Genomic DNA, 24,642 nt, shown 5'->3' with positions numbered 1-24,642 from the left:
GGGGGGCACCCCAGTTACTGGGCCCTGGGGCTGTGGCCTGAGCTCTCCCGGGGGTGGGGGGGCAGCTAGCCCCTCCCCTTAACTCACTAGACCCCTCGCCCCTCCCAGAGCCAGGGATCGAACCCAGGAGTCCCTTGGGGGGGCACCAACCTCAAATCCCCCCATGCTGTGTCCCCCTCCCCCCACCCCATTCTGTGAGCTGATGCCAGGGGCTGGTTTTGTCATTTCTTTATTTCTCTTGCTCACCATTTTACAATCAGTGTACACCCCCCCCGACACCCCCCCCAGCCAGAGGTGGTGCCAGGCACCGGGCATGCTGGGGTTCTAGCCACCTCCTTCGTGGGCAGTCCTGGGAATGTGGGGGGCAGCCCCGGGGGTGCCAGGCTGGCAGGTCCCCCCCCCCCACTCTGCTGAGCAGCCCTTAACCTCAGCCCGAGGGGCCTGCCCCAACAAGCCCCGGGAAGCGCCGGCCCCTGGCACTGGTGGGGCCCGGAGCCATGGCACGGACGCCCGGGAAGTCGGGGCTCTAGCCCCCGGCCCCGCCCAGTCCCGCTCTCGCCTCCTGCTGCTGCGGTGGCCACGCGGCTCGGGGCTGCGAATACCGGGCACGGACCCTGCGCGGGGTGCTGGTGCTGCCGTGCCTCCATTGGGCGTTACAGCCCCGGGGCGACCCCCCCCCCCAGTGCACGACCAGGCCCCATTTAACTCCCCACTGAGACCTGCTCACTGCTCGGCTGCGCGGGGGGTGGGGGATAGTCGAGGCCCAGGGGAGACCCCCCCTGGGCTGGGGCTCCCTGTGCCCCCTCCATGGCCCCCCCCGTAGCCCAGGGAGCCCTGGGCCTGCTGGCAGAGGCTGGCCGGGGGAGCAGGCAGGGGCAGCTCGCCAGGACTCCCCCCAGGCTCCAGGCGCACAGGGGAGTCGCAGGGGCTGGGGGATGGCATCTCCCTGGGGCCATGAGCCCAGGGGGGCCTGCAGCAGGCCGGCCTGGGGGGCGGCGTCTCCGTGGGGCTCCCCCCTGCCCCCTGGCACCCGCAGAGGGCGAGCGCTGGCAGGGGCTCAGGACCCAGCGCGGGGCAGGTGGGGGGCAGGGTCTCCCCGCGGGGGGCGCCCCGGGGCCGGCAGCGGGCCTGGCGGTGGTTGAGGTGCTGGGAGTAGGAGCCGGAGTGGGAGAAGCGGCGGGCGCAGCGGGCGCACTGGAAGGGGCGCTCCCCGGAGTGCAGGCGCCTGTGCTCCGCCAGGTGGTGCTTGTGCTTGAAGGCCTTGGCGCAGACCGGGCAGCGGTGCGGGCGCCGTCCTGCGGGCACGGGCGGGTCAGTGCGGGGCAGAGCACCCCCCCGGGATCCCCCATCGCCTGCTGCCCCAGGGAGCCCCCCCAGATCCTCCCTGCTACCCACACAGACCCCCCATCACCCCATGCTGGGATATCCCACCTCCCCACTCCCCCGCTGGGATCCCCGCCCTTCCCCACACAGACCCCCCATCATCCCTTCGTGATCCCCCATCGCCCCCTGCCCGGGGAGCCCCTCTGGGATACTCCCCGCTCCCCACACGGACTCCCCATCACCGGGATCCCTCCATCTCCCTGCCCCAGACCCCCATAGTCCCATGCTGGGATACCCCATCACCCTCCCAGGATCCCCCACCTCCCTGCCCCCAGAGCCCCCCGCCCGGGACCCCCCTCCACTCACCCGTGTGCTCGAACTCGTGCCGCAGCAGGGAGCTGCTCTTCCGGAAGGTTTTGGGGCAGATCTCGCAGGGGTACAGCCCCTCCGGGGTCCTCCGCAGCCGCCTCCGGCCGCCCCGCGGCTCCCCGCCCGCCTGCAGGGGGCGCCACCCTGCCCCGCCAGCTCCCTGTGGGGGGGGCACCCGGGGCAGTCAGTGCGGGACAAGAGCAGGAGCGTGTCCCCCACCCGCTGGAAGCCCCAGGGCAGAGCAGCCCCCCCACAACTGGCATGGGCCACACCAGGGAATGTGGGGGGGCTCAGCCAGCACCACCCCCCCCAGCTCTGCCGGTGCCCCTCACTCCCGACCCGCAGCCCCTGCTCCCCTGGCCCCAGGCTAACCCCCCCCCTCTGCCGGTGCCCCTCACTCCCAACCTGCAGCCCCCTGCCAGCCCCGGGCTAACCCCCCCCCAGCTCTGCTGGTGCCCCTCACTCCCGACCCGCAGCCCCTGCCAGCCCCGGGCAGTTTCTCACCATCCGTCCGTGTTGCTCCCAGTGGCCCGTGGGCAGCGCTGGCTCCGACTCCGCCACGCTGGGGTAGAGCAGGAAGGGCAGGAAGTGGGGGGCCGGCAGCCGGGGGGCCCCGCCCGGGAGGAGGGGGCCGAGGGGGCCGAGCAGGACGGCTGGGCAGAGGGGGCAGAGGGGGCTGGGCGTGTAGACGGGCTCAGTGGGAGGCGGGGGAGGCTCCTCCAAGGGCACCAGGCCGGCCTTCGGCTCCTTGTCCCACTTGGGCAGAGACAGATCCAGGGGCTCCTCCGTGGCGGGGGGCTCGGGGGGGACAGGGAGGGGATCAGAGCCGGGGCAGGCCTGGTCCAGGCTGGCGTCTCCGGCTCCCTCCATCCCCACCTCGGGGGGGCACAGAAGGGGCCGTGCCCGTTCGGGGCCGTGCAGGGGGCTGAGGTCTCTGCCGTGGGCCCCAAAGTGGCCCCCCCGGGGCCTGGCAGCACCCGGGCTGCCCTCCCACGGGGCCGGGGGGGGCAGCAGGCAGCGGCGGGAGCTGAGGTGCGAGCTGTAGGAGCCGGAGTGGGAGAAGCGCTTCCGGCAGGTGGCGCATTCGTAGGGCTTCTCGCCTGGGGGGGATGGAGACGGGGGTCAGTACCGGGGGTGTGGACGGACAGACGGACACGGGGGGGTGGGGGGAGGGACATGAGCTGAGAGCCGCAGGAGGATGAGAAAGAGACGTGCATGCAGGGCTCTCCCCGCCCCCCGGATCTCACCCTGAGCATTGGGGTATGGGGGGGGGGGGCGAGGGCGGTGGGGTGGGGGGGGGGTGCAGCGAGGGGGGCGGGGGGGTCTCACCGCTGTGGATGCGCTCGTGCTCTTTCAGGTGATGTTTGTATTTGAAGCCTTTCCCGCAGGCCGGGCACCTGAACCGGCGCGTCTCCGCCTGCCCCCAGAGACGAACCCCGTGTTAGGGCCCGGACAGACCTCGCCCCCACCCCCCCGTCCTTTCCCCCTGGTGCCCCCCCAGGCCCAGATTTCCCCCCACCTCCCTGAGCTCCCCCTTCAGGGCCCCACCTCGCTGCCCCAGCTTCCCCTTGGCTCCCTCTGCCCCACAGCTGCTCTCGGGGCTGGGCCTCGCCCCCTTTCCTGGGACCAAGCACCAGCCGCAGGCGGCCCTCCCCCTGCCCCCCCCCCGCCCCCCAGCGCTGGCTGTGCCGTACCTGGCTGGGCGCGGGGCGGGCAGGGGGCCGGCAGTGCCTGGCCACGGTCAGCTGGGCCCCGGGGGGCTGGGGCGGGAGCCATGCACACTGGCTCAGGCAGGCAAAGCCGCGGGATCCGCACTCGCAGGACGGGGCACCCGGACACGACACCGGCGCTTCGGGGGGCTCCGGCGTCCCACCTGGGGGGGGGAGAGCGGCGTCGTCCTCCAAGCCTCACGGTGCCCCTCCCTCCCGACCCGCAGCCCCCTGCCAGCCCAGCCCTGGGCGCCCCCCAGCTCTGCCGGTGCCCCTCACTCCTGACCCACAGCCCCGCCTTTGCCTGCTGGCAGAGAGAGGTACATTCAGGACCCCTGGCTCCCTTCTGTGGGGTGCAGGCGCTGGCAGGCAGCCCGGGGGGGTCTGGGCCCCAGTGCTGGGAGCCATGGAGTCCGCACAGCCCGGCAGTTCGGGGCGGGGGGCTGGAGGGGGGGTCTTGCCCTTCCTGATGGTGAACAGCTCAGCACCGAGCAGGGGCTGCGGGTGGGGCGTGCGGGGCACCGGCAGAGCTGGGGGGGGAGCCCCGGGCTGGGGCACCCCCTGGAAGGGGCAGGGCTGGTGCCGGAGTTCACTGCCGGGACTCACCACGGTTGAGGTCAGGGGGGCTGCGTCTCTGCTGCATTGCGGCTCCCCCTTGGCCTCCCGGCGCCGGTGAGGAGGAGCCCGTGGGGCTGGGGCCCTGGGGCCGGTCGTTGTCCTGGGGGTCCCGGGCCCCGGGCGCCTTGAAAGCCAAAACTGCAGCAGGAGAGACAGGGGCGAGTCAGGGGCGGGGAGAGGGACCCGAGCCTGTGCCCCAAATCCACCCTGCCCCAGCCCCCCAACCCCACCTGCCCGGCCCAGCCCCCCACGGTTCCCCATAGCCCCAGTGCAGGCTCCTGGTGACCTGAGCTGTCCCGGGGAGGGGCAGGCGGGCGGGCGGAGCTGCCCTTGCACATCCGGCCCCTGCCTGTGTTGGGCGCTGCGGCAGCAAGTGAGAAAACGCCCAAGGCCTGGCTCTGGGGCCTGCACCGAGGCCCAGCGCCCCCCGCCCCTGCCACGGGGAGGGTGGAGGAAATCAGCCCAGGGACTCGCCTCCCTTCCCCCCCCCCCGATGCTGCCTGGGCCCCGCTGGGGGCAGGACGCCCCTTTGGCAGCTCTCGGGAGAGGCACCCCGGCGGGGGGGAACGGCCGGCCCCACAGGAGTTGTTGTGGCAGAGGCAGGATCCCACCGGTGCAGCAATTGTGGGGCTGCCCCTCCACCTCCCTCGCCAGGGTCTCGGGGGGGCCGGAGTGTCAGGAGCAAGGGGGGAGGGGCAGCCGTGTCCTGAAGCCCCCCCTACTCCCTCAACCGGGCTGGAGAGGCCCTGGCGTGCCAAAAAGCCCCGGTCTCCCGGCAGCCCCAGGAATCCCCCCTCCAGTAACGCCAGACTCGGGGGTTTCTGTCCCCCACGGGCCCCGGCAGCACGAGCGCCGGGACAGAACAGACTCTCAGCCAGCCAGAGACCCAGGCCGGCGAAGGTTAAACCTCCCCCCCCCGCCCACCAGCACGGACACACGGCACCCCTGCCCCCCCACACACACACCCGTCCACCAGGTGTGCACCCACCCTTCACTGCACGCACACACACACACACACACCCCAGCACACACAGCTCCTTACAATAAGCTGATTCCTTTCCCCCCCATCACAGGCACACTCTCCTTTGTTATTGTAGGGTCTCCAGGGCACGGGGCCCTGCTCCTTCAAGCTCCCCCAGTGGGCAGGGGAGAGATGCTCCCATTCACAGACCCCCGCAGCCCCGCCCGGCCCTCTGGCCCAGGGGTCCCCACACGGCACGTGTTGTCCACAGAGCAGGGCCCCCCCTACTCGCCCCTCTCTCCGCCCCACAGCACCCCATGGCCGGCTGTCCAGGGAGCCCCGAATCAGGGCACGGCAGCTCAGGGGATAAGGGGGGGGTCCGGATCACGCCCAGGTCACCAGCCCAGACGATCCCCACCCCACGGACACTCCAGGCCCCCAGCCTAACCCCCAGCCTTCAGGGGTCGGGGCCCCATGGGTGGCCCGGCTAGAGGGATCACTGGATCCACCCCCCCAAGCTGCGCTTGCTCAAAGGGGGGGTCCAACCACCCCAGAAGCAGCCCTCGCCCCATCCGGCCGGGGGCACCAGACCTGTCAGCCGGTGCTCTTCTGACTCAGACTCACCACAGGCGACATCGGCGAGGGGCTGGGGGAGCCGGGCCCTGCAGGGCCCCTGGGAGCCGGGGGGCAGGAACAAGGCCTGGAAATCCCCCCGGGCCCAGCAAGGGGGCAGGGAGCCCGCAGCCCCCGCCGGCCGGGGTAGGGCCCCTTGCTGCACCCACGCCGCCATCTTCCCCACGGCGCCGGGAGCGCGGGGAGGGCAGCCGGCCGGGAACGGGGCGAGCGTCTCTGGCACGTGCCCCCTTGGCCACCCCGCCCTCCTCCCCCGAGCCTGGCCCGCGTAATCGGGGCCGGCCCGGGGCACTGGCCATGGCACACCAGTCACCCATGGCGCTGACTCACCAGGGCATGATGGGGGGGGGCCCAGGACAGGGGCCTGCGGGTCGGGAGTTTAGGACTTTTCCCTGTCTTAGAAGCCACTTCCCCCCTGCCCACAGCTCCGTGGGGCTGCCCCTGCCCCGTCATGCCAGGAGCTGGGGGGGGAGGTGTCACTTCCTGCCCAAAGAGAGACTGTCCCCGTCTGCGGGAACGTCCTCACCTCCTCCTGGCCCTGCGGGGCTGGGGGTCGGGAGTGAGGGGCAGCGGCTGGGCTGCGGGGAGCCCGGGGCTGGGGGTCGGGAGTGAGGGGCAGCGGCTGGGCTGCGGGGAGCCCGGGGCTGGGGGTCGGGAGTGAGGGGCAGCGGCTGGGCTGCGGGGAGCAGTCACTGGGCCAGTCCTTGCCCCGTGGGTCCGATCTGGATCCCAGCAGGGCCCGTTTCCCGGGCTGCAGCCCAGGGACCGGGGAAACGTCAGCTCCTGGGGTCCGTCCAGGCCGGGGGCCCCCCGGGAGGGGCCGAGAGTGGGCAGGACTGGAGCAGGCGCTGAGCGTGTAGGCAGAAGTTCCCGCCAGCAGGCCAGGCCCGCAGCCGGAGCCGCGTGGCCACCGCACGCTCGGCTGGCAGGATGCACGCTCCCCGGCTCGCTTGCTCGCTCACACACGCTGCCGTTTCCTTCCCAGCTCGCTGACTCAGTTTCCTTCCCATCCCCCGCCCATGGAAAGCGGGTCTGGGGGGCGGCTGCTCCCACCCCTGCCTGGGGATCCCGTGATCGCAGCTGGGCTCCCCGCAGGGCGCGCTGTGCGGAGGGGAAGGCAGCGAGCTGGGGCAGCGGGGGTGGGAGCTGACGCAGGAGGGGGCCGTGGAAACCCTGAGCTGGGCTCCCAGCCCCACGTCAGTGCCCGGGCGGGGGGCAGGCTGGCTGGGGGGCAGCGTGGGGCATGCTTGTCTCCTGGCGCTGAGACCGCCCAGGCCTGGAGGGGCCAACAGCATTGTCTGCTCGGACCGCTTGCAACAGCGGGGCCTGGGGCAGGCGCGGGCGGGAGGAGGAAACGGGGCAGCTGGAGCAAAGGATTATGGGAAAGGAATGGACATCCTGACCCCCGCCCCCCAGCTCAGGGCTCTGGGGGAGCCAGAGGGGAGCAGAGAGCCAGAGCCAGCCCATCACACGGGCATCTGGTCTGCATGGGCGGGCGCCCTCACAGCCCCCCCTGCGTGCACCCGCCTGGCCTGGGGGGCCCCAGCTGCACAGCGGCGCCTCCGCCTGGGTGTCGCTGGCTCGGTTCCAGCCCAAACCCCGTCAGCCCAGGCCAGGCACCCGCTGCCCTGACCCCCAAAGAGCGACGGGGGCGCCCGGTCCCAGCCGAAGGACCCGCCCTGGGCCCGCTCAGGAATGGGCAGCCCTGGGGGGGAACAACGGGGACAGGCCGGCGTGAGGGAGAAGATGCAGGGTCCTGCAGTCACACACGCTCACACACACACACTGGTGCACAACACACATCGTTACACAATAGCACATGCAGTCACACGTGGGCACACACGCACGCACGCCTAGGCACACACGCACACACCCAGTCATGCACACTGATGCGCAATAACGCACACAGGCGCCGTCACACGCAGCCCACGCTGCCATGTTACCACCCGAGGCCGCCCCCTCCCCCCCACGCGGAGCCCTTTTCAGCTCCGCCCTGCAATGACATCATAGCCGCTGTGCTGATGACATCACCGCCTGCTGCTCTGGAAACGGCCATGATGTCACGGAACCCACGTGGTGCCCCGGGCAAGGGAAAGAGCTCAGGGCTTCAGACCTGGCTGGGTAGGGTGTGGGGGGGGGCAGTGCTGGGTGGGGGCGGGGCGCTGGGCTGGGCTTTCACACTCACATGGGGGGGGGGTGGAGGCTGGGGAGGGGGGGCAGAGGCACCTGCCAAATCCAGGGACCCGCTGGGGCACCAGGGCAAACTACAGCCAAAGCCAAGCTTCACACCCGTCCCCCCAGCTCTGCCAGTGCCCCTCGCTCCCGACCCGCAGCCCCTGGGGATTCGGGGGGTGGGAGGCAAAGCCTGGTCAGTCTGCCTCTGTTCCGGGAGCCCTCCCCGGCCCAGAGCCCGGCCTGGTGCCCCCGGCCTGCCGCAGCTGACCAGGTACCTCCACAGACGCGGGTGGGGTGGTACCTGCCTCGCACAGGTACCAGGCAAGATAGCGGCCACTGCCTCCACCCCTGGGAGTTCAGCAGTTCAGCCCCATCCATCACGGGGCCTCCAGCTTCCCTGTGCCAGGCTCCCCCCTCCAGCCCCCCACGCCGGGGTCCCCCCTCTCTGCTGAGTCACCCGCAGGCGCCAGGGCCCCCCTTTCCCCACCCGGGCCAGGCTGGGCCTCGGGAGTTCGGCCGTGATGGGGCCTTGGCAGCGTGTTCAATAGCACACCCAGCCCCGGGAGAAACGAGAGAGAGGCTGGGGCTCAGGACTCCTGGGTTCTTTTCCCAGGTCATGGAGGGGGAAGCGGAGCTAGTGGTTAGAGCGAGGGGAGGGGAGTCAGGACTCCTGGGTTCCATCCCCAGCTCTGTCCCTGACTCCCTGTGGGACCCGGCTGGCGCCCGTCCCCTGTTTGGTGCCTCAGTTTCCCCATCTGTAGCAGGGGGCTGGTGATCCTGGCAGGGGAGGGCTGGGAGCCAACGGGTGGAGAATTGATGAAGCCGCAGACAGGGCGGGGACAGCCCAGCCGCTGCATGAGCCCCATGCCCCAGCCCAGGGCCCTTGGAGTGTCCCTGCCCACGGGGGCCGCACTGCTCTGGGGGTACAAAGCAGGCCCCGTTACGCTGCCCTGCCCACCGCCCCCTGCCCCGAGAGGGAGAAGCCAGAGGAGGCCCGTGGCCAGGACACGGCTCCCCAGGGATGCCCCAGCGCAGCCAGGAAACTATGAGTAACAACTGCTGGGCGAGAGACTTGCACACCCGCCTCGCACACCCGCCTGACACCCACCCACCTCGCACACCTGCCACGCACAACCACCTGACACACACACACCTTGCACAACTGCCTGATACACACACCTAGCACAGCCGCCACGCACAATCCTGACTCACTCACCATGCACAAGTGCTTGACACGCACAGCTGCCTGACACACACGTTCCTTGCACAACTGCCTGCCACGCGCACCTAGCACAGCCGCCACGCACAATCCTGACACACCCACCATGCACAACTGCCTGACACACACACACTTGCCTCCCCCGGCCCCCGCTCACGCCCCCCAGCGGGCAGCTGGCCCGGGTAAAACTCCCACAGTGGCTGACACTGAGGCGGACCTAGCACCCCCCCCCAACCCCGACCCACCGCCCTCGGGGTCACCAGCCCCGCGCCCCCCCCCCGGGGCCGAGCAGCGGCAAAGCTGCCCTGGAGGGAGGAACCGGACTCTGCCCCCCCCCCACGCCCCAGGGTCGCTAATTAATTTGCTAATTAATAAACAGAGTCCCCGAAGGGCCCCCCCCGGCGGAGCAGAGGCCGGCAGAGGCCGGCAGCTCATCACAGCGCCCAGGGCTTCCTCACCGCCTCTCCCGCGCCGGCCGCGGGGCTCCTGGGACATGCGGGGCCGCTCGCTGCACCGAGTCGAATGCGGGGCGCCGCGGGCCGCTGCCCGGACCCGCCCCAGGGCGGGACTCGGGCTGGGCGGGGACGGAGCAGCCCGGGGGTGTCCGCTCCCGGGGGGGGGGGGGGCAGGCCGTGGGGGGAGGAGCCTGGAGCACCCTGGGGGGGGCACCCCGGGGGAGAGGCAGGGGCACCCCAGGGGGACAGGCAATGAGGGGTTGGGGGCACCCCAGGAGCAGGCAACGGCGGGGAGGGACCTAGAACATCACGCGGGGGCAGGCAATGAAGGTGCCTGGGGACACCCCAGGGGGGCAGGCCGTAGGGCGGGGGCTGCCAATGAAAGCCAGGGGGAGGCTCAGGGGGGTCTGGCAGGACAGTGGCGCATGGCAGGTGGCTGGGGGGCTGGCGGGGTGATTCCTGCCCCCCGCCCCTCAGGATGTTGCTGGGTCCATGGTCCGCAACTTCCTCCCTGGTTCCTCACATCTTGGGTCAAACTGAGCCAGGGGGAAACCCCGGAGCCGGGCAGGGCAGGGCAGGGAGCTGTGGGCACATGGGGGGAATGGGGGGGGGATTCTGGCCCCCGCCGTGGGGCTGGGTGAGGAGCCAGGCTGGCATGGACCAGCACTGAGTTAAAGCCACGGGGATCCGGCTATTTCCTCTGGGGGGAGAGGGGGGCGCAGCTGGGCCTGGCGGTCCAGCCACCGGCCACGCACCCAGGGACGTGCGCTGACACCAGGGCTCCCCCCCGCACAGACTCCCCCCACCCCCCTAGTCTGCAGGGGGCCAATCGGAGCGTGGTCACCAGGCAGGTGCGACTCGTCTCAGCCCACCCTCCCGGGGGCGGCCTCGCACGTGGTTTTCCGGTGTGCAGGGGAAAGATCACACATGAGTTTTCACAGGGAAGCCAGGACGGGGCGTCCCCCCTTCGCCCCCCACCGCCCGGCAGCCCTCTGGACCCCCACCCATGGCCAGAACAGAATCCACCAGCAGCTCACGTAGGCCCTTGCAGGGCAGCCTGTGTGATGAGGAAAGGGTTAACACACACACACACACACACACACACACACACACAAAAGAGCCCCCCCTCCCAATAACTTTCTTCCTTAGAAAGTTTGGGGTGGGGGGGTGTGAAAAAATGAAAATCAAGAGGGGGAAACACTCTCCCCCCCCCCAGCGCTATTTTTGGTGGACAGCTTGTCTAGTTTGTAGAGCAGAAAGCCCGGATGCCTGGGTTCTAGGCTTGGCGCTGGGAGGGGCGTGGGGTCTCCTGGTTTAGAGCAGGGGGAGAGGTCGGAGCCGGGATGCCTGGGTTCTATTCCTGAGCCTGGGTGGGGTGGGGGGTTGGCAGTCAGGACGCCTGGGTTCTGTTCCCAGCCCTGCCCCGGTGTGATCTCGAATGTGTCATTTCCCTTCTCTGTGCCTCAGTTTCCTCCTGCCGTGAAATGGGGAGAAGCCTAGAGCCCCCGGCCCGGATTCCCTTGAAGCCTGTCTCCTTCGCCGCCTCTTTCTCACCTGGGGCAGGTTGATTTCCAGGCTCTAGGCCCAAGTGGGGCCGGCAGGGGCCAGGGGCTGCTTAAAGCTGCATCCCAGCATCCTATTGGCTAAGAGGCTGTGATGGATGTTGAGGGGATCTAGCAGCAGCACGGCTGGGCTGTGACATCATCGCCTCCTGTGACATCAGAGCAGAAACCCCCGTTAGCTCACGCTGGCCCCCCGGCACCCAGCCGCCCCCTGGCTCGCCTAGGCCAGGCTGGCGTAGCTGTTTCCACCCCGGGGAGCCCTAGGCACGGGCCCCCCCATGGCAGTTTGGCCCCCAGAACCCTCAGTCCATTTCTTCCAGATGGTTTCTCCCCCTTCTAGCTGGGGGGGGGGAGGAGATTTACAGATCCCGGGAGTCTCAGCCCTGCCTCTTCCTTAGAGCTAAGTTACTCCAACACCCCAAGATGAGCCCCCCTCACCCCCACCCGACCCCGCTCCAGGCCCCGGACCCCCCCAGCCCAGCACACGGGGTGGGGTCACCACTGCGGTACCAGAAGATGCCTGGGGCTCTGGAAAGTCCAGCTGCCCCAGCCCCCAGGTCAGCCGGGGAGGCAGATATCCCACCCCCAGGGGTCCTGGATCCCCTGCCCCCCCCCAACCAGCGCACCCCACTCCCCTCCCGGAGCTGGGATGAGAACCCAGATGTCCTGGCTCTCAGCCCCCTTGCTCTAGACACCTAAGGCACCATCTGGTTTGCTCCCCCCACCCCAGATGTGGGCAGGCTCTCTCCCCACATCCTGCCCCCCAGAGCCACAGGCCCCTGGGAGGGGAACATACGCCAGGCTCTGCCCACGCCGGAACGGCGAATTGCAGCATCCTGGGCAGCCCGGTGAGTAACCCCTCGTCACAGCTTCCTGGGGGGCTGGAGGAGGGTTGGCCTGGGCGGGGGGCTGCCCCAGCTCAGCCCCCATCTCCCCCCCCGGTCTGGCTCTTCCAGGAATTCTGTGATGTGCCCTGGACCTGGCTCCTGTCTGAGCGAGAACCCTGCCCCCCCGTGCTCCCCCTGGGGGGGGGGGTCAGTGCCCATGGGGGGTTGGGGGGATACACTGACCAGGCGCAGGCTGAGCCCCCTTTTGCCCGCCAGAGAGGCCCCCGCGGGGTTGCACAGCCCAGCCAGAGACACGTGGGGCCCCAGCCCCCCCTTTCACCCCAGCTCCAGATCTTTGGGGGGGCCCTGAGCTCGGGGCCCCAAGACAATTGTTCCCCCTTCCTCCCTCCATCAGCCCTGCTCCCTGTGGCCTGGGATGCCAGGGAACCCCCCCAAAGCCTCCCCCAGTGAGGGTCCTGCCCCACACGCTGGCGCCCGTATACACATACTGAGCTGGGGCCCAGCTATGGGGGCCAGCAATGGGGGGGCTGCTGGCTTCTCTGAGTGCCGCCCCTGGCCTGGATGGGTCTTGGGTCTGTGCAAAGGGGGGGGGAGTGCCCCCTCACCTGCCCCCCCAATGGGTGTGACCCCCCCCACACAAAAGGCCCCAGCTCTCCTTCTCATGCCCCTGAGTGGGGGACTGGCCCAAGGAGCCCCCGGCTGTGGGGGGGGGGGTGTTCGCTGCCCCTTCTCCATGCGTGTGGGGCACCACGAGGCTGGGGTCTGGCCAAGGGGCAGTGGGCCAGAGGCAGCTCCTGACCTCAGGTTCCCCGGGGGCCAGGGCCGGGCGGGGGTGCCAGGAGGACCCTGTGCTCCTCTGAGGGGCTGGAGAGGAAGTCGGGGGCAGGGGGTCGCAGGGAGCCATGGCCCCAGCCACCCTGAGTGCCCTGGCCTGGAACTATCGCCCCCATAGGGTCCAGAGGAGCCCAGTTGGGGGGACTGGATCTGCAGAGACCCCTGTTCCTCCTGCCCAGACCCTGCACATGGGGGGCATGCAGAGGGCGCACCCACACACAAACGCACCCAGGGCTGGGGGCACAGCCCTCCCCGCACCAGGGGGACACACTTGCTGAGGCTTAGCTAGCAACACACCCCCTCCCCTTGTATCCAGGTCAGTGCTGGCCTGATGAAGGCTTGACCTCGCCCACCTTGTGGCCTGGGCAGGGCGGGGAACGTTTCCGCCTGACCCCAGCCCTGAAACCTCCCACTCGAGAGCCCCCGTCGCCGCTGCCCTAGGCACCTTCTGCACTGGAGGTAGCAGCCCGGCAGCAGCTGCGCCAGTGCCAGCCCCTGGCAAGGGCGCATAACGATGGTGTCGAAAGGGGACTCACCTGGAGGAGCCGAGGACTCTGGTCTCCTGCAGCATGGAGTCCCACAGGTGAACCGTGCATGGTGCCACAACCGATCCCTTGGCGGTCAGCTTTGTCTGCTCATCGAAGGGGGCCCCCTCGGGACTAGAAGGACCCAGGCAGCGACTCCGCTCCTCCCCCGCCCAGCGCCCAGGCTCCCAACCCTCCATCCCTTCCCCAGGAATGAGGTGAAGCGGCCACGTGAGTTTGCTGCCCTCTGCTGGGCTCGGCAAGCCAGGGCACCCGACGTAGGCTTGGCACGGCTCCCGGCTCCCGGTGCGGGCTGGCGGCTGCACGTCGGGGAGCCTCCAGAAGGCCTAAAAAGCGCAAGGTTTTTCCAGACGACTCGAGCCCGGGGGGCCTGCCATTCGCAGCCAGATTTTCTCCACTAGAAACTTGGATTCTGGGAATGAAAGCCCAGCGCCACGCCTCCTCCCGGGACTCCGGGAGCTGGGGCTTTAAGGCAAGCACGACTCCAGCACGATGGTCCTGTGAGACGGCAAAGCTGCCACCCTTCCAGCCCTGCGGCCGTGCCGGGGCCCAGCCTCGACCTCCTTTCCCAGGTAACAGCCCGGCACGGCGACGGGCACACGGCTGGCACCAAGAATCAGGCCTTTAAGACTGTTCCCCGGCCCAGCCTGGTGATAAAATCGCCTTCCCCTCGCGGGCTGGCAGCGCCGCTTTGTCCTGCCGACTAAACAGAGAGAACAAGCCGGCGGGTTTCATGGGGCTGGTGTTTTTATTATTTTTCTTTGGTTTTTAAGTTAAGACTTTGCTGAAAGACCCTGCCCCGCTGTGCCGGGGGGTGGGGGGGGCAGAATGGAGGGCTGGGGGGGGGGGGGTGGATTGCAGTGGAGCCTGGCCTGGAGAAGGAGCGATGGGATGGGGGGTCTCTGGAAGGGACACACTTGCAGAGTCTGACGGGAGACAGGGCCAGGGAGGGGGCAAGCCGGGCATGGGATGCTGGCGTCGCTGTAGGCAGGGGGGGCGCTGGGTATTGCAGGCCGGTGTGGGGCTAGCTAACGGATCCGTCTCCCCCCATGACCCGTCACTGCCCTCCCGGCCTTGGGTGCGGCTCTGATGTCAGACAGGACAGCGGAGGGCAGGTGGGAGGCAGGGCCCGCCCCTCAGGGCCGAGCGCCAGCCCAGGGCGACTTCAGGGCATTGAATGGACCAGGGAGCCCGTTCTGAGCAGGGACTGGCTGCAGCCACTTGGGCTCATGCAGCTGCCTCTGGGGTGGGGTGTGGCAGCTGCTTATAACGGGTGTTCCCTTTCCTTTCAGCCCCGGAACGGTACAAGGCCCCCACACCAGGTAACGCGGGGGAGAGTGGGGTTGGGGTGGGAGCGTGTCTCCTGCGATGGACCCCCAAAGGGCCGGGGGTTTTGGGGAGGGTGGGGGCTGCTCGGTGTCTGATGGAGGGCCGGGGGTTTTGGGAAGGGAGGGGGATCGCCTAGGCCCTTCCCTTCCACAGCCCCCGTCGCCCAGCTCAGGTTCTTAGCGGGGGCTGCCCAGCGGCTGCAGAGAGAGACAGAGGCTGCTTCTATCACGACTAGGCCCACAGGAGTCCCTCGGGGGAGTGGACGGATGAGTGGAAGGACAGACGGATGGACGGACAGATGGACGGGTGCCCAGCAGCTAGGGGCGTCCCTTCCCCACGCGGGTCCCTCGTGGCGGCGCTGAGCCGGCAGGGGTCGGACGTGGGCCAGTCGGGCGGCACCGTGGCCCCCCCCCCCCCGTGACGGGCGGGCGCCGAGACGCCCCGGCGTGCGGGTGCAGGAGCCTCCTGCCCGTGGGGCGGGGGGGGGCGTCGATGCCGGGGGCCGGGCGCCTTAGGAGAGGGTGTTGAGGAAGTGGTTCTCCCCGGCCAGCGAACTCAGCATGGCGCTCATGTCCCCGACGGCCATGTTGGGGGGCCCGTGCTGGGGCGGCCGGGCGGGGCTGAGGGCCGGGGGCTCCGGCTCGTCCAGGATGGCGGCGAAGTCCAGGTGCGTGTTCTCCAGGTCCAGCGAGTCCAGGCTGTTGGAGACCTGCCCCCCCGGCGCCAGGTAGGGGAACGCCTCCGGCTTGCCAAGCCCCTGGCCCCCGCAGCTGGGCGGCTGGTGCCCCTGGGCGCCCGTCAGCTTGTGGCTGCGGTCCTTGCCCGGCGGCAGGGGGCCCTGGCCTGGGTAATACGCCGGGGCCGCCTCGGCCGGCTCCTCGGGCGGGGCGTGGAGGGGGGGCAGCCGCAGCAGCCGGCGGGGGCTGGCCTCGGGGGGCTCGTAGGAGGCGCCGCCCACGTAGCCCAGGCTGTTCACCCGGCTGGGGGGCTTGGAGCCGCGGGGCGGGTGGGGCGCCAGCTCGGGGCCGAAGCCGGGGCCGGCCAGGCGCAGCAGGGCCTGGCTCTCGGAGGGGCCCAGCGGGCGCTCCGGCTTGGCCGGGTAGCCGGCGTACTTGGGGTTGAGGTACGGCGGCGGGTGCCGCAGGGGCTGGCTGTGCCCGGGCTGCCCGCTGGGCCCCATCAGCGCCTCCCCGGCCTTGGGGGGGGCCGGCGGCTGCTCCCCCCACATCAGCGCCTGCTGCGCCTGCACGTAGCTCCGCACCATCAGCTCCTTGACCTGCAGCATGGGGGTCTGGGGCCGCCGGCCCGGGGGGCTCAGCGGCCCCATGGCGAAGCAGGCGCCCTGCTGGGGCTCAGCCTGGTACCCGCCGCCGGGGGCCGGCCCCATAGCACCGGGCTGGCCGAAGGGGGCGGCCGGCGGCTGCTGCTGCTGCTGCTGCACGGCTGCCAGGGGCTTCATGTTCTGGCAAGGGGCCGGCGCCGGCGCCGGGAACTGCTGCTCGGCTTTGATGGGCAGCTGGCGGCACTGGCTGAAGGGCTGCCCGCCGGCGAACCCGCCCGCCTGGCACCCGCCCATGTGCTTGGGCTGCAGCTGGCAGGCGCCGGGGGCCGGGTACTGGGGGTGGCAATGCCGGTCGCTCATGGCGCCGGGCGCCGCCGGGTTCATCTCCAGGCTGCCCACGGCGGCCTCGTCCCAGGGGGCTGGGAGGCCGGCGTTGGCCGGGCACAGGCCCTGGAAGTGCTGGTTCACCTGGCACGGGGGGAGGGAGTAATCGGGCTGTGCCAGGCCCCCCTCCAGCTCCCCGTGGGTAGCTGGGCTCAGCTGCATGCCCCCCATGGTCCTGTGGGCGCTGCCGTAGGTGCCCTCTTCCTGCAGCTCCATGCCCGGCCCCTGGCACTGAAAGCCGTGCTCTGGGTAGCCCAGGTACTGCTCCATCTCCAGCAGGTCGGTTTCCCCGGCCTGGCCAGGCCCCTCCACGGCCATGCCCTCCAGGAAGACGTTCTCGCTGATGCTGGGCGGGCGAGGGGAGAAGAGGTGGTGCTGCAGGCTGGTGTCGGCGCTGCCGGGGGGCTGCAGGGCCGCGCTCACGTTGCCCGTGCTTCTGAAGCGCTGCACCGCCGGGGCGGCCTGTGGCACCTCCACCGTCCGGGCGGGGTCGCTGGCGCGGCGGGCGCCGTTCCCGGGTGCCAGGTGCGGGTGGAGGCTGTAGCCGGGGTATTCGTTGGCGCTGTGCCGTCGCCACGAGCCGTTGGCCAGGAAGGAGGGCCCGGCTGGGCCCGGGTAGTCCCCGGGGAATCCTGTCCTGCCGCCCTGGCCCATCTGCTCCAGGCTGGGCAGCGGGGTGGGCGGGGGTCCCCCCGTGGCCGCCGCGTACTTGGCTTTCAGGCGGTAATGCTGGGCCAGCGTCAGGCCCGGCAGGCCCCCGCAGTGGCTGGCGTCACCGGCACCCCGGGAGGCGTCGGGGGAGAGGGGGTCGTAGCCGTCGGCCAGGCCCAGGCTGTTGGGCAGCCCCCCGGCCTCGCCGGCCCTGGGGCCCGGCGGATGCGGGGAGGCCAGCGAGGAGCGGCGGCTGACGGTGTACGCCGAGCTGACGGTGCTGGCCGTGCTGCTGCGGCGCTCGCCCAGCGGGGCTACGGAGGCCAGGACGCGGCGGTGGGAGACGGCGGGGGGCGGGCCGCATGGGCTGGGCATCTCCCCGGGGGGGCCTGCAAACGGGGCGGATTACATAGGTACGTGGCGGGAACGCGCCCGGCTCCCAGGGCGCGGATTTGGGCCAAAAGTCACGGCCACAGGCTGGGGGGACGGGTGTGGAAGGGGGGTGCCGGGGGGCAGGTCGGGGGGCGGGGCAGGCGTGGGGGGCACGAACTAAACCCTTGCTTTGTAATTGAGCCAGCACCAAGTGGGCTTCAGTGTCTTTGACCCTCTCCCAGGGGTTGGCTACCCCTTTAATCCCATTTAATACCCCTTTAATCCCCTTTACTGCCATTCCTTTAATCCTGGAGGGGGGCAGCCCCTTTGCCCTGGAGCTGGTCCCAGCTCAGAGACCCTGAGAGGCCCTTTGGGAGGCTGGCACCGCCCAGCCCAGCCCAGCCTAGCCCAAGCCCCAGTCCCCGCCTGGCTTCACTCCTTGGAACATCCCCGAGCCCGTCCACCCAGTGTTGTGATGCAGCCACCTCTGGGGTGCAGCACGGCAGCTGTTTATACAGGGATCCCTTGCCAGGCCCAAACGGCAGCAGCCTCTGGGACTGGGGGGCAGAGGAGGAGGGTTGTATCACACTGAAGCAGCAGGGCAAGGGGGATGGGGTGATTGGGGGGGGGGGCGGGGGAGCAGAAACACCCGAGCTCTGAATTTGGCCAGGACCCTGAGCTTCACACCCCAGGTCTCGGGGACGAGACCCGTGGAACAGAAGCGGCCGGCGGCCACGGTTTAAGGAGCATGGTGCTCCCTAGCGCCACGCAAGGGAACCCCTGGCCCCGCGCCCAGCCCCGTCTTCCTCCCCCCCCCCCCCCCGTCCCAGCCCCCCTCACGCTCACCGGTGCCCGGGATGGCCGGCAGCTTCAGGTCCTGGCCGGGGGGCGGCCTCCTCAGCTGCTGGAGCTTGTCGATGCGGAGGTTCTCCAGCCGGCGCAGGGCTGCGAGCCCCGAGGCCCCCATGGGCTCCCCGGCCGGGGCCTCCTCCAGCGCGGACAGGTCCTCGAAGCTGCCCCGGGGGTTGGCGTTCATCTCCACCCCGCTGTCGTTGTTGTTGGCGCTGCCCAGGGGCGAGCGCTCGCTGCTGCAGGACGACTGGCCGCCCGGGCTGGGCTGGGGCTTCTGGGGAGACAGGGCGGGGGAGGGGCAACCGGGGACCCTCATTAGCCACAGTCTCTGGGGCACCCCCCCCCCCGCCAGGACCTGCAGCCCAGAATCCAGCCCCCCCCATGCCCCTTTTGCCCCCCCCCCAACACTCTGTACCAAAGCGGCGTCGGGCGCCATCAGTTTCCCCTCATCTTTCCTGCCCTCGCCGTGGCAGCCCCCCTCCTTCTCCTGCTTCAGGTCCGTGGGGGCCCCCGGGGCCGCCAGCGCCCGGCTCAGCACCGTATCGCCCCGGTGCTTCTTGGTGACGTGGGCATCGGGGCCGTGCACCGTCTTGACGTGCTTGCGCAGGGAGCTGGGGTCCGTGTAGCGCTTGGTGCAGCCGGGGATTTTGCAGACGTACGGTTTCTGCATGGGGGGGGAGCGGGGAGTGAGACGGGGAGGGAGGGGTTAACCCAGCCCCAGGAGACTCAGCCCCACGGGCACCTCTGGGCACGGCAGGCTGCCCATCCCAAGGAGCGACCGCAGGGACCCGCCTGGCTGGTTCACACAGAGGTGGTGCCGAGCCCGCGTGGGGCCGGGCACGTGCCCTGCCGGGAAGAGAGGCATCACCCCAGAGGAGCAGCCCAGGGGGGTCTGCCTAGCCCAGGATCCCGCCTGCGCCTGGCGCCCCAGAGGAAGGGGCGCAGGCAGTGTTCAAGCTGGCCCAGCAGCCGCGTGGCGCGCGGGGGCCAATCCCTGACCGGCTGGCGGAAGAGTCGCAGGCTGCCAGCGCCTCGGGCAGGGCCGGGGGTTTGCGCCGAGTCTGTGCCGCGTTCCAGCTCGATAACGACGACGCGCCAGCGGCCGCCCCGGTGCCTGTGTGAGGCCTGTACAGACCCGGGCCCCAGCGAGAGCCAGTGGCAGGGAGTTCCACCGGCTCGCCGGGGCTGGTGTGACACGGGGCCCCCTGGAGCCACCTTTCGGCTCCATCCAACAGGCCCCTGGGCCTCCTGCCGGGGGTGGGCAGAGCACACGCCCCCCCATCCGCCCATTGGGGATTTACAGCCACGCCCCCTGCGGGACCCACTCTGCACAGGGGGATCTCCCAGGCCCCTCCTCTGCGCCCCTCGTGCTCTGGGGGGGGCCAAACCTTCTTAGCACGGGCCGATGTTGGGGTGCCCCTCACTGGTGTGGGGGAAACGGGGAGTCCCGTGCTGGATGAGGGGGCAGTGTGTACCTCGTTGGAGTGGGGGGAGCAGGCCGTACCATATTGGGTAGGGGGCATACCCCATTGGAGTGGGGGGGGGGACATGGGCCATACCATGTCTGGTGGGGGGGCATACCTCCTTGGAGTGGGGGGAGTGGGCCGTACCATGTTAGCTGGGGGGGGCAAACGTTGTTGGAATGGGCGGCATGGGCTGTACCATTTCAGAAGGGGGGCATACCTTGCTGGACGGGGGGGGCGCGGGCCGTGCCATGTCGGGCGGGGGGCGTACCTCGTTGGAGTGGGTGCGGTTCTGGTGCTTGGCGCGGTCCGAGGCGTTGGAGAAGGCCTTGTTGCAGCCCTCGTGCTCGCACACGTACGGCTTCTCGCCCGTGTGCGACCGCAGGTGGGTCTTGAGGTTCTCCAGGCGGGAATAGGCCTTGTGACAGCCCTCGAACTGCGCAGAGAGCCGTGAGAGAGACGCCCACCCCCTGCCGCCCCCGGGCACACGCACGGCCCCCGCCGGTGCCCCCCCGGGACATGCCCATCCCCCCTGCCGCCCACCTGGGGCACATGCCCATCCCCCCCTGCCATCCCCCTGGGGCACATGCCCATCCCCCCTGCCACCCCCTGGGGCATACGCCCACCTCCTGCCACCCCCCCCCGGGCCGACCCCCCAGCCTGGGGCACACCCTGACCCCCTGCTGCACCCCTCGATCCCCCCACAGGACATACACATCGACCTCACCCTCACTCTGACACCCCCCCCCCCCCGAGCACAGTCATGGATTCGGTGCCCCCCCCAGCCGCATGATCTGCACCCAGCGCCCCCGCCCAGCGCGGGAGACAGGGCTGTGCCCAGCTAGATAGAAACCCCCCCCCTCCAGAGCGGGGGTGGGGAACGGGACACGGGGCCTTTCCCCTCCAGGGGGCGCCAGCTCCAATCTGGCCCCCGGGGCCGGGGGCAGGCAGGGGGTCGGGGCTCTGGGCCCCAGGGGGCTGCCCCTCCCCCTGCCCGGCTGGCGCGTGTCCGGCCCGGCTCACACTCACCGTGCACTTGTGAGGCTTCTCGCCCGTGTGCCGCCGCATGTGCACCACCAGCATGTACTGCGCCTTGAAGGGCCGCTGCTCCCGGGAGCAGGCCAGCCAGTGGCACACGAACTCCTTCTTCTCCCCGTGGATGTGCTCGTTGTTGATGTGCTGCGGGGGGACGGAGCGGGGCGCCGGTGAGGGGGGGCTGCCTGCCAGGGCCCCCCGGCTTCTGGGGCTGGCTCAGGGCACAAGGGAGCTGTGATAGGCAGGGGGCTGGGGGTCGGGAGTGAGGGGCACCATTGGTGCTGGGGGGGGGGGAGCCCAGGGCTGGGTTAGGAGGGGCTGTGGGTCGCGGGAAGCTGCCCCCCAAGGAGGGGCGGGGTCGGCGACTCACGTGCACCAGCTGCTCCTGGGTGTCGAACTCTTTGCTGCACCCCTCCCAGTGGCAGTTGGTCTCGTAAACAGCCTCCGGCTCCTGCTTCGCCTCTTCCCTCTCCAGCTCCTCCCGCGGGTCCAGCATCCCCAGCAGCGGGTCCTAGGGCAGGGCCGGGGGGGAGCGGCTGGGTCAGTGGCCCGGGGCCCACGCGCCAGCAGCTGAGCCCCCGCAGATGCGCCCCGAAGCCGGGAGCCCCGTGTTGGGCGACTGAAGCCTCCCCCCCGCCCCGTGCTCAGGCCAGCAGCGCCCCCCCAGTGGTGCCCGGTGCACGCGGCCGACGCTGGGCTCCGGGCCTGGCTGCGGGGCAGGGGCAGCCGGACCCTCCCTGCGCCTGGCCCCGCGGGCCGGGCGTTACCTGCGTCCCCGTGGAGGCCGGGCTGGAGACATCTCCCTCCGATCGCTCCTCCAGGCCCTTGGCGTCCAGGCCGCTGGTCAGGGCTGGCTCCAACTTCAGCTGCCGTGGGGGGGGGGAAACGCCATGAGCTCGGGCAGCGGGGCACAGAAGGGGGGCACGGCGGCCCTGTCCCGCCCCCCAAGGCCTGGTGCGGTTGCTCCTGTCTTTTTAAACACCTCTGACGAGCGGGGCTGGTTCTCAGCCTTGGTTCAGCGCCGCCCCCCTGCCTGTGGCCGTGGTGCGCCGTGCGCTGGGTGCTCCCCCCAGATGGGTGGGGTCCCCTTACCTGGCAGTGCTTCAGTGTCCCGCAGGGCGGGGGATGGTGCAGGAGCCCCAGCTGGCCGGCGAGGGGTTCATGGGAGCCACAGGGGGGCGTGTGGCTGAACGATGCCCCGTGACCCTTCGGGTGACCCATGGGGCTTTGGAAGCCGAGGGAAGGGCTGGAAAACCGCAAGGGAGAGCGTGAGTGTGACCCCCCCCCGGAGGTGTTGCCCCCCCCCCATCCCAGCCTGGGCTGCGGGTCCCATCGCACCTGGCCTCTGGCTTCCCACCATGTGTACATCGAGGCAGAGGGGGCTCAGCCTGCCCCGGGCCCCCCTTCCCACCCTTGGCACAGACTCAGTCACTAACTTGCACCCCCCTTGCCCCTCCGTGGCCTCACTCAAGATCGCTGCCCCCCGTCCAATACGTGGGGAAACTGAGGCACGGTGCGGCAAAGGGACTCAGCAAAGGTCACGCAATGGGGCAGCGACACAGCTGGGGAGAGAACCCAGGAGTCCCGCCTCCCAGCCCCCGCCTGCTCTAACCACTAGGCATCACTCCCCTCCCAGAGCTGGGAAGAGACCCTGGCTGCTCTGGGCTGCTGGGAGCTGGACCGGCTGGGCTCAGTCCTGGCTCTGGGGCCCACCTGATGGTGCCTATGGAGAGGTGCCCGTAGGAGCCGCCGGCGGAGGCGCAGCGGGAGTTGATGAAGGCCACCAGGGAGCTGGGCGAGGTGCGGATGACGGTCTGCAGGTCGAGGCTGGCGTCGGACAGTGGCGAAATGGACAGCGCCCGCTTCTTGGTCAGCTTGGCTGCACCGCGGGGTGTGGGAAACCGGGACCCTGGGCCGGGCAGAGACGGCACGGCGCCCGTTAACCTCCGGCCTTGGCACAGAGGGGAACCCCCCCAGACCAGCCGGTCCCCCCCCGGGCACCCGCTTACCGTCGGCATTCCCAGCATGCTCGCCGCTCGGCGCCAGCCCGTAACCAAGGTGGTGGCCCATCGGGTTGGCCTGGCACAGGGGGAAGTCGCTCAGCCCTGGAAAGAAGCCGGGCTCGTCAGTCCTGGGCACCGATGGAGGGGGCAGCTCCCCACTGACGGCCCAGTGGGGGTCCCGCACGGCCAGACCCACGGGGGGATGCCTGGGATCCCTGGCCCCGAAGGACACAGCCTTTGTCGGTCAGCCACTGTCGGGTCCCCTTGGGCTGGGGTGAAGGGAGGACGGGTGGTGAGATTGAGCCATGGAGAGCAGGCACGGATGAACGGACAGACAGATGGGGCGCAGGGCCAGGGAGGGACAGATGGACGGATGGACAAAGGGTGGGACAGGTAAAGGAGTGCAGAGCAGGGCAAGATGGACAGAGGGATGGAGGGTGGGACAGGCAGATGGGTGCAGGCAGGGGAGGGACAGACGGCGGGTGGGACAGGCAGACGGGTGCAGAGTGGGGCGGGTGCCACGGCAGGTCACCGCAGCCCTCGGTGCCGACGCTCTGGGCTGCAGGCGCCGGGACTCACCGTCTGCCAGGCCGTTGCTGGGGCCGGGGCCGGGGCCGGGGCCGTGGAGCGGGCGCAGGTAGCAGTGCTGCCCGTAGCTGCCCCCGGGGGGCGTCGTGGGGTTGAACATGATCCGTCGGGCCCCGGGCGCGCTCAGGGGCACATCCGCTCCGGGCGGGCGGGGGGAGCCGCGGACCCCGCCGCGGGGCCAGGCCTGCGAGAGAAGAGGGCGGGCGTTGGCACTGTGCGGACCCTGGGTGCCCCCTGCCAGCTTGCCCTGGCTCCCGCGCGCCCCCTGGCTCCCGCGCACCCGGCCCCTGGCATCTCCTCCCCCCTGGCTCCCATGCGTGCCGCATGCCGAACTCAGCAACGCTGGGCTGCCCCTCCCCACGGCCTCTGGCTCCAGCAGGCCACCCCCCCGCCAGCGGCAAAGGGCCTGGGTCCATCCCCAGAGAGGGGCAGGGAGAGATGCGGGTGCAGCCTGGGGGCGGCAGAGTGATCCGGGGGGGGGGAGGTCGAGCACCCGGGCAAAACCCTGCCCCCCCACATGCCAGACAAGCCAGGCCCCGGCCGAGCGGAGAGGCTGGGCACAGCGACTGAGCCGGGCACGGGTGGGCGGATGGGGAAGGCCAGTTCCCCCTCCCCCTTGGTCACTCCGTGGCTCAGATGTGGCCCCAGAGGCCACAAGGCCTCCACGGTCGACCCCCTGGGACTCCTCCCATCCTGCCGGGATGCCAGGCCCCAGAGCCGGGCGGTGCTGCTCCATGTGCCAGTGCAGAGCTGTTCCCCGGTCGGTACCCGGGCGCCCTGTGGCACAACCTCCCAGGCGCTGACTCCCAGGCACGAGAGGCCTGGTCTGGAAGCGCCGAGCCGCTGGCAGGGATCCGGCCCGGGTGCGCGGCCCCCGTCCGGGCTCCCCGTCTCCTGGTCCCCACCCCGGCCGCACAGGAAGCCTGTAAAAACCAGGCCAGCCTGGTCTGTGCCCCCCTCGCTGCCCCGGTCAGCCAGGGCGAAAGGCGGCGCCGGCCTTGGCAAGGGGAGGGCAAGCGACGGAGAGCGAAATGAACAGCAGCGTGGCCACGGGGGGCCCGGAGGCAGCCCCCCAAAACAGGCCCAGCCGTCGCCCCTGGCCCCACGCCGGGTGCAGGGAGATTCCCGCCGGGGGCTGGAGGCTCCGGGTCCCGCGCCTGTCCCCGCGTTCCTGCTTTCCCAGCCAGCCGGGCCGGCCGGCGAGGTGGGTGTTCTGGGTGTTTGTTATGAGTTGGAAGCCGATAATGGCCGAGCTCCCGGCCCGCCTGCTCCCAGGGCCGGGAGGGTTTGTTTTGACACGGCGCAGAGCGGCTCTGCTTTGGGGCCGGGCCAGGCGGTGGCACAGTGAGGCGGGCGCTCCGGCTCCGGTGCCCCCCGCCCCCCCCCGAGCGCCCAGGCTGCGGCACGGGCCAGTCACCAGCCATTTCTGCTG

General features: G+C 70.7%; 2 protein-coding genes across 2 annotated transcripts; both read right to left on the bottom strand.

The window, feature by feature from the left end:
• Positions 1-723: 723 nt before the first annotated feature.
• LOC137140885 (zinc finger E-box-binding homeobox protein zag-1-like) lies at positions 724-9,564 on the bottom strand. The gene is made up of 7 exons (XM_067529572.1): positions 9,466-9,564; positions 4,008-4,157; positions 3,387-3,565; positions 3,022-3,109; positions 2,197-2,792; positions 1,690-1,852; positions 724-1,295 (listed from the first exon to the last, which is right to left on the bottom strand). The coding sequence occupies exons 1-7, from the start codon at positions 9,500-9,502 to the stop codon at positions 724-726; spliced, it is 1,785 nt and encodes a 594-aa protein (XP_067385673.1). The 5' UTR covers positions 9,503-9,564.
• Positions 9,565-14,101: 4,537 nt separating this feature from the next.
• GLI1 (GLI family zinc finger 1) lies at positions 14,102-23,310 on the bottom strand. Its single transcript, XM_067529787.1, has 11 exons — positions 23,202-23,310; positions 22,629-22,724; positions 22,333-22,528; positions 21,712-21,865; positions 21,387-21,485; positions 20,990-21,130; positions 20,614-20,763; positions 19,856-20,020; positions 18,537-18,785; positions 18,116-18,395; positions 14,102-17,286 (listed from the first exon to the last, which is right to left on the bottom strand). The coding sequence occupies exons 1-11, from the start codon at positions 23,308-23,310 to the stop codon at positions 15,092-15,094; spliced, it is 3,834 nt and encodes a 1,277-aa protein (XP_067385888.1). The 3' UTR covers positions 14,102-15,091.
• Positions 23,311-24,642: the final 1,332 nt, after the last annotated feature.

This window comes from Emydura macquarii, unplaced genomic scaffold (genome assembly GCF_026122565.2).
Source record: "Emydura macquarii macquarii isolate MOO-44397 ecotype Brisbane River unplaced genomic scaffold, CSIRO-AGI_Emac_v2 contig_2994, whole genome shotgun sequence".
NCBI lineage: Eukaryota > Metazoa > Chordata > Testudines > Chelidae > Emydura > Emydura macquarii.
This window is presented reverse-complemented; position numbering and strand designations above follow the sequence as displayed.